The 9,493-nt window shown below is 30.1% G+C and overlaps 1 protein-coding gene across 2 annotated transcripts in view; it reads right to left on the bottom strand.

The window, feature by feature from the left end:
* LOC115877425 (antichymotrypsin-2-like) overlaps positions 1 to 9,493 on the bottom strand; it is a 33,156-nt gene continuing 23,663 nt past the window's right edge. For both annotated transcript variants that reach the window (XM_030893579.1, XM_030893580.1), the window contains exons 8-10: positions 7,334 to 7,472; positions 985 to 1,127; positions 1 to 66 (exon numbers count right to left, since the gene is read on the bottom strand). In XM_030893579.1, the coding sequence (XP_030749439.1) occupies positions 1,000 to 1,127; positions 7,334 to 7,472 (267 nt within the window). In that variant the 3' untranslated portion in view covers positions 1 to 66; positions 985 to 999. The remainder of the gene's footprint in view (positions 67 to 984; positions 1,128 to 7,333; positions 7,473 to 9,493) is intronic.

The raw sequence follows: 9,493 nt of genomic DNA, 5'->3' as shown, positions 1-9,493 counted from the left end.
AAAATGGATGATTTGCGCTAAAGATGGCGGGTGGTCCAAAATATGCTGATTTTCTTCTTGTGATTGCTGAAATAGAAAAATAAAAAAAGATTAAGAATGCAATAAAGCTTTATAACAAAGTTATTTTAATAAAAATAAATTAAAAATCGTACAAGGAATATATTATCCTTTGAACAAACTCTTTATACAATCAACAGAACCAAAAAGTGCATGCTCAAATTAGATTAGGGATTTTTTTTAATTCTTTTCTTAAAACAGCGTTTTTTACAATATTTACAATTAATTATTTAGAGAAAAAGAGTACAACTACTATTTTTCAATACAACTATAGTGTTCAAGACGAAAAAGAAATATTTACATATAATAATTATTGGTGTCGTAAAATTTTAAGCTTAAAAATTTTTACTAGCAGACCTTGTAGTCGAACATTGTTCTATTTAGAACCTCTTTTAGTACGAAGTGTACAAGATAGCTTAATAGCCGTAAAAAACTCATTGCAACATTATTAGAATATTTTGAACAAAAAAGTGCTGTTAAGGAGGTGAGTTTTGTTCATGTAAAAATCATGTAAATATTTTCATTAAAAGAAAATATGTAAAATTGGGCAACGCTGTGCCGGTCAAGCTTAATGGTGTGACTAAAAGTTTATTTGATATGAACTATAGGTGTTTTTATGTACAGAAATAAGAAATATACATTTTTGTTGATTTCTTTAAAGTATAACAAGATAACTAATATTAACTTGAAATAACTAAATAATGTGTACCATAGATTCACAAGTTATGAAAAGTGCAAATTCTAACTTGGTAAAAAACTGTCCTAACCAACTTATATCTAACATGCAATTTAAATTATCTAATATTATTACCATTATACAATTAGTGATAAATTTATGTATCTGTATTATCAAAAAATATGAGTCGAGTGGAATAAATCATAGAAATTTCATCTTTTAATTTTTGCTTGAACTTTGCTTATACTTACCGATTATTGTCCATTCTATTTATATACTCGTCCCACAAACAAAACAACGCCATTTTGCTTAATTGCGTACAAGTACGGGTGATCTGCCTTAAATATTTTCGGGTGCGGTGGGATCACAGGAGCGGACAGAAAAACTAAGCCCACTACACCAAAAGAAAATTTTAACATTAATTATTATGTTTTACGTACGATAATCTATTATAACATATTTGTGGCTTAAACAGAACAGTTTAAACTTTCAAGGTAGATAATGCAAAGAAAACTATGGATAAAAAGATAGACTTTAAAAAAATAAAGACTTGCATATTTTTGTAACATAGGTAAACAAAGTTGTATAACAAACAAACACCTTAAACGGCCAATCTACTACTAGGAAAAAAAATCTTAAATTATTACCTAAATCACAGTTTTTTAACTAAATAATGTATACAGTGTGTACTAAAAATATGTAAAAAAGTTTGTATAAATGTACGTCTTAATATATTTAGTTTTGGAGATACAGGGTGTAGAAGTTCATTTTTATTTCGATTTTTTCCAAATAATTTCTGAAGTAACGTCATTATTTGGATGAAAATTGGTGTCTTGGTGTTTTTTAACATAAGAAATTTGATTTTGATGTCAATATGACTCCTATTTGTAGGGGGCGCCACCTACATGTGTTTTAACTGTTTTGAAGGGTAATAACTTTTCGTCCGTCCTGTATATAACTACTGAGTGTGAAAAATATACATTTCCGTGATTTTTTACGTAAAAAATGTCTCTTGGTAAATATCCTTACGAGCAGCCGTTCAGTCAATACATGTCATTATATTGACTAACAATAAACACGCTCTCTGTTGAACTTTTGGCAAAAAAAACATTTCAAATTTATGATTTCACTCTAACTATTTAGTCAACATGTTCAATTTATGTGAACGACAAACCAATATCTCGAGAACGATTACTCGTAGCGATTTTTACCAAGAGACCTTTACAACGTAAAAAACTAGTGATAGGTTGTTATTTAACTATCTGTTATTTTATAACAATTATTTAGAAATAACATAACGCAACCGTTACTACTTTTAAAAAATAACAGATATAAAATAACGATACATAGAGATCGACCGTTCGTGAAACGAAGTCGGCGCTCTGCACCGCCACGAAATTCGCTGCTCGAAGCAATTCCAAAAAACAACTATGGATGGAAAACATGTTATTTCGACAACCATCGACAATCATTGAGCTAGGGCGCGGCGCGGCGAACGTATCTGCATCGGTCGATGGTCGTGTGGGGCTTGCAACAGCTTAAAAATAGTAGGATATAAAAGAAGCAGCTTTTTGGAACAGTTGCGGGCATAACGCCTGGCGGTCGAGATAATCGGAGTGGGAAAGTAACGCTGCTGCATCGGTCGATTGTCGATGGAGGTTCGAAACAGGTTGGAGAATAACGCATCAGTTGTTTTAGATACATTGTTTTTCAATCTGTTACGAGCATAACGGGCGGAGGTCGAGATATTATGGCGCTGTATGTTTCAGTACTTACTTATTAAGTTTCAATATTTAGGTATTTATTTATTCTAAAAAATTTTCAGAATAATATTTTAAGATTTTTTAAAAATGTATACAGGGTGTTTTGAAAAATGTGGTCATTGATTAATTACGATCCGGCTTAAAGCCCTTGAAGTAAAAAGCTGATTTTTGGAAACCGGATTGATTTTAGGGTGTAGAGGTTCGATAAGAAGGGATTTTTCGAAACTCGAATTCTAAGGTGGTGAAACCACCCTCAAATTATAGAATATTTTTTATTTAAAAACCGGTGAGTTTTTCGGAAAAACTTTTAAAACAGGTATATTTTATTATGTTGTTTTACATATTTTAAGATTTTTAAAAATATATACAGGGTATTTCATAAAATATGACCATTGAGTAATCATTATTCTGCTTAAACTGCTTGACGTTTAAAGCTGATTTTTGGCAAACGGATTGACTGTGGGGTTGAGGTTCGATAAGGAGGGGTTTCTCGAATCTCAAATTCCAAGAGGGTGAAAACGCCCCTCAAATATTACAATATTTGTTATTTAAAAAACAGTCGTTAGGGAAAACGCCTGGTGACGCATAATTTATTTAGTTTTTTTACATATTTTGAAATTTTTTAAAAAATCATGCAGGATGTTCCAAAAAGTTGAGTAATTGATTAACCACGATTCTGCTTAAACTGCTCGACGTTTAAAGCTTATTTTTGGCAAATGTGAGAACATTTGATCCAGTTTGTATATTAATGGAAATTCTTGTTTTGCTTTATCATCACCATTACAAATTATTAATTCGACGCGAACGAAGTCGCGGGTACACGCTAGTTTAAGTGTAAAATTAATTCGAACTCTAGTGTGTAGTTGGTTTACTTATAAAGAATATACTAAACATTTTCTTATATTGCTATTTTTTACCGCAAATGGTAAAATCATAACTAAGAGCTTCTCGCCCGTCGAGTGAAATGCACCCTGTACACTGCTACGCAATTCAGGATCTACGCGGATCGAGGGGCAGCGTAGGTAGATCATGTATAGGTATAGACGAGTGGCGGAATTTTGGCTTTTTTTATATCGCAATTTGTAAACAGCGCTTATTACCACCGTTTTTAGAGAGGTATTTTAGATAACAATCGATATTTACAAATGTTTTGACACCCTGGAAATACTACCGAGCACGTCATTGTCGCAACTTGCAACTGCGTTAATACGCCTAGGTGACTCATATACTCTTTCAGATATTTAGCAATAAAATAAAGAAACCTGTTATTTTAAGCTGTTTTTTATAAATAACTGTAACAGTTTCAACTGTTATTTAAAAATAACAGTTTTGCCCATCACTATAAAAAACGTCGTAAACGTATATTTGTTTACTTACTAGTTTTATACAGGTACGGACGAAAAGTTATTACTCTTTAAATCAGTTAAAACATATGTAGGTGGCGCTCTCTACAAGTAGGAGTTATAATGACATCAAAATCAAATTTCTCATGTAAAAAAAACTCCCAGACACCGGTTTTCATCCAAATATTGACGTAATTTCTGAAATTATTTGGAAAAAAATGGAAATAAAAATGAAACTTCTGCACCCTGTATCTCCGAAACTAGACATTTTAGGACATACATTTATAAGAACTTTTCTACAGGTCGGACCACCCTGTATATAAATTTTATTCATTTAAAATAATGTCTGCTTTGCTTGTTATTGTTTGAAAAGTTGATATAGAAAATTAATTGGTAGTTTTACGAGACCATTAGTAATTAACAATTTTTGTTTAATTGTTTTCTGTTTTATTATTTGTTTTGCTTACTTTTTTCTTTCGTTCTGGAATATATAGGATACATTACTGACCAACATAAATATCTCTTAGTATTTTGCATATTTGAACTGCAGTAATTTTTTTTTAATATAAGAAGAATTATATTTTAACTAATATCAAATTTATCCTCTTTAGTAATGAAATCTTAAAAATATAACACTTTAGTTTTGGTAAAATATAACTTTATAGATATGATAAAAATTAGAACAAACTAAGTGTACTAACATTGAATATTAATAAAGTACTAATACTTACTGTTTAAGCCACCACCTCTATATACTAATTAAAAACAATACATTGATATCACTGTTACCTCACAGTACTACTCTATGAGTCTATTCAACTGTCACATGATATACACCTTATGAACCTTAAAATACTAACAAAATTCATATAATGTTCTGCTAATCATTTATGAATAATAGTGGTATATTGTTTTATTAGGAGTAAAAGTTACACTTTTTGTGCCTCGGCTGTATGTCAAACGTACAGCCTATTACAAAAAAAGTGTAACTTTACCACTAATAAATAATATATGGCTCATAAATGATTCTTATGCTATTTTCAAACGCCACAAATAATTTTTAAACAATTTCAAATTTTCCAAATAATATAAAAAGATTTACAAGTCATGGTACAAAGAATACAAGGTATGATCGATAGCGGCTCCAATTTCGTTCAGTTCGCGCATACCACCTGTGACGTCACTAGGAAAATAATGAATAAATAAAAAATAAAGATAGTTGACAGGAGATCTGCATTTTGGGAAGTTATGGTTAAGAATTGTTTATTTTTAAGACTTTTAGTTCGTTTAATTTAATAATTACTAAAACCAGCAGTTTCAAAAATATATTTAAAAATAATAATTATCTATTAACATGGATTTGGACCATAATAGGTAAGAATACTAAATTTATTTCTGTATTCGGTATAAAATTGTTTATTAGGTTTTTAGTTTGCGATGTTTATGGTAAATAATTTTTATGTTCATTGCCTCTGAATTCACATGAGGACAGAGATGAGGATATCTATGGAAAAGTAACCACAAGAGGAATTGTTACATCATTTAAAAAATGTTGGGAATTATATTGTTTCCCATCTAAAAATAGAAAATGCCAATGCAGATGAATGTATTGTAATTGTGATAGAAGTAATTCCAAGGGTGAAGTTTATTATAATTAGTGATCTGGTGCTTCTTTTTATATGTAGATGTTTCAGGTTTTGAGAATAAATCGGTTGAACGAAACCCAAAATTTAGAGGAAGTATTTGCATACCCAGAATATGCCCATCAAGGATTATATAGCTCAAATTTCCTTTGATCGTAGGCAATTATTCAATGCAAATTAACTTTTTAAGTGACTGAAATATTAAATAGTTTACAATATGGTATATCACTGTAAAAATATATTACTTTTAGGTACAATTAGGGCCAGATACATTTCAAAAAGTAGAATATTATTTTATATTAAATGAGGTATTGTACCAACAATCAATTTATATTAATACCGCAGATTAAAAAATAACAGAATAAATAGTTCTTTCTTTTATACTACAAATATAAACTATAGAATACAACAGTATTAAAAAAAAAAGTTATGTCTCGCCGAGATTCGAACTCCGGTCTCTCGCTTCCTAGCCCAACTCCTTACGCACTGCTCCACAGTAACTTGCTTAGCGATAATTCAATGACGGTATATAAACAAAAAACAGGTTTATAACAATACCTTGACGATTTGAACTGGCGCGCGGAGCGTGCTGACCAATAGCGCCTGTTATCACCTGTGACGTAGCGACCAACCTGCGCAATATCATATCTTGTATTCTTTGTACCATGTTTACAAGTCATATCTTGTATGTAATTATATATCGAGAAACTATGGTTACGCTCGTTGAATTTGACACTTTATATCACTTTATTCATATATTTTCGTGCTTTTTTGCTTAGGCGTAAAAGTGCTTTACTTTTAGGCCTAGGCGTTAAAATTACTTTTTTATATTGTCAATAACGTCGAAAAAATTAATACTTTTGTGACGTTTGAAAAAAAAATTATACTAAAGCCGTGTAAATCATATCTTTACGAATTGTGAAACTCAAATTTCAATTTTTAATTTTATCTCAACCGTTGATAACATCATTATAGGTTAATTTTAAACATCATTATATGTTAATTATTTGTTCATTTTTGTGGTTAATATTACTTTTTGGTAAAGCACGCAGAACAAACCTAGCAATGAATAATAAAATCAAATAAATTACACAAATTTTCGTAAAAAAATAAAAATTAGAAATATTTTCAAACAATCATCAACTTTTTAAATGATATGGTCTCAGGTTAAGAATGTGATTATCAATAAAAGAATACTACCTACCTGTTTAAAAATTATCCTCAGCATTTCTTTAAACTTTTATTTTGGATTCTCACTTGTTTACTATTTATTATAACTAAATATTTTTTATATGTATTTGTCTTTTATATACACATTCAATTATTGGCTAATACTCTGTGCATATGTATATTATCTATATATATATATATATATATATATATATATATATATATATATATATATATATATATATATATATATATATATATATATATATATATATATATATATATATATATATATATATATATATATATATATATATATATATATATATATATATATATATATATATATATTTACATGGCTAATCAAACAGAGAATCGAGAATATATTATGTACATAGAGTGTACCCTTGCTCTAAGCCAAAAACCCACCAGGATAGATAAAAGAACACCAAAACAACCCACATAAATAAGCTCCAAACTACTAGTTAAAAACATCTTGCAGTAATTTTCAAAATATTTTTTTTTAAAGAGTGATCCATATAATTTTGAAAAAGCTCAATGTGGAGTTTTTGATGTTAATTTAATATTTTATTATCTAACAACCACTACTGCAAGAGGTTTAACCAAAAACACGACAACACTACGACAAATCAGCCAAATTAAATAAAAAATCAAACTTACCGGCTGTGGCAGCTGCGGCTTCTGTTCCAGACTCAGTTACATTGATAAATGCCTTTTGGACAACCTGGCTGATCTGTAAGGCTTCTTTGGAAAGGTTGCTAAAGTCGGCATCGCCAGTGAAGGCTGTCTTCAAGCCCAACTAAAGCAAAAAAAAACATATTTAATACTTATGTTCCTATATGGAGAATTTATCTATATCATAAACAAAAAATATGATTTTATATACAGAGTGTCCCACTTAAGATGGATACAAGCCAATATCTTGGTTGTTTGTAGAGCGATCTTTTTCATTTTTGGCAGGAGGCTGTATGGCTATAAGACGTACAATTTGCCCAGGGTAAGAAATGCGATACCTCATAGACGTACGTTTTAATGGGGTTTGATATTTTTCGAGTCAAGAGTAAATTACCTTTAGGACAGTATTTATTTCAAATCTGATAAATTATATTGAATCCTCTTTACCCAAGATACTTAAGTTCTAGTTTTGATAAATATTGATACAGGGTCTGTTATTAAAATAAGACATTTTTATTTTTATTATTATTTTTTTAAGTCCTTATGACACCACTGGATAAACAACTGGGTTATTATCCATAACCAATTATCAATTAATAATCGACTTAAGTTTTCAGATAGATTCCATAATAATTAAGATACGATACAAAAAAACTAAATATTTTCAATTTATTTTGTTTACTTTATAAAATTGTTTTTTAAGTTTGCTAATACAAATGAATAAAGTATTCACAATCACTATTAATTTTGGAAAATATGCCCTAAACAAAGATTTAGAAAACTATAACGAACTAAAAGTCATCATCTTCGACCATCTTCGAGCAAACATAAATCGATTATTAATTGATAATTGGATATAATTGGTTATTGATAATAAATCAGTTGTTTATCCAGTGGTGTCGTAAGTACATACTTAAAAAAATAAAAATAAAAATAAAAATGTCTTATTTTAGTGACACACCCTGTATCAATATTTATAAAAATTAGAACTTAAGTATCTTAGGTGAGGAGGATTCAATATAATTTATCAGATTTGAAATAAATACTATCCTAAGGGTAGTTTACTGTTGACTCGAAAAATATCAAACCCCATTAAAACGTACGTCTATGAGGTATCGCATTTCTTACCCTGGGCAAAATGTACGTTTTATAGCCATACAGCCGCCTGCCAAAAATGAAAAAGATCGCTCAACAAACAACCAAGATATTGGCTTGTATCCATAAGAGTTTAAAAAGTGTATTTATAAAAATATATCTCGTATTTTCGCTCTTTAGTGATATTTAAAAACAAACGTGAGAGTGTTATTAAGTACAAAAGGTTGTATAGTACTTTTATATGACAAAACTTTAGTTTTTGATAGGTTGAGGCATAGTATATTAGAATCGCATCAAGACTTAATGATGATCTGGGCCGCAACATCTGGGCCGCTCCAAGTGACACTAGTATCGTCCGCAAAGAGGCAGATTTTACCGCTAATGTCTAGATTTGCAATGTCGTTGATAAACACCAGAAACAAAATAGGGCCAAGTACTGAACCCTGAGGGACACCACATCCTATAGGCTTACAAGAAGACATAGACGTATCAATCCTCACAAGCTGCCTTCTGTTGCCAAGATATGACTTAAGCCATTCGAGCGGCACTCCCCCGAAACCGTAGTATTGCAATTTATTAATTAAGATATTATGATTTACACAATCGAAAGCCTTAGAGAAATCACAGAAAATTGTAGCTGTAGAGTGATGGTTATTCAGGCTAGAGTATACATTATTAAAAAGGTCGAACATAGCATCATTTGTGCAACTGTTACTTAGAAATACAAATTGATGGGTAGTAAGTATTTTATATTTAAGGAGAAAAGATAGAAATCTTTTTTTAACCAATCTTTCAATGATCTTAGATAATGTGGGCAGGAGTGCAATTGGCCGATAGTTCGAAGCTTCATCTTTATCACCTCCTTTATACAGAAGAATAATTATTGCTGTCTTAAGGCAGTTTGGAAAAACTTCATTTTGGAATGACTCGTTAATTAAAGTAGTAAGATGGTTTAATGTGCATTCAGGAAGGTCAGAGAACATTTTGAGAGTAAGCCCATCAGTCCCAGATGAGGATTTGTTTTTAATACTATTAATTGTACTACAGAGC

The sequence above is a fragment of the Sitophilus oryzae genome, unplaced genomic scaffold, assembly GCF_002938485.1.
Source record: "Sitophilus oryzae breed Bouriz unplaced genomic scaffold, Soryzae_2.0 scaffold_147_pilon_pilon, whole genome shotgun sequence".
NCBI classification, from domain to species: Eukaryota; Metazoa; Arthropoda; class Insecta; order Coleoptera; family Curculionidae; genus Sitophilus; species Sitophilus oryzae.
Note: the sequence above shows the minus strand (reverse complement) of the source record. Positions and strands in the feature narration are given on the sequence as shown.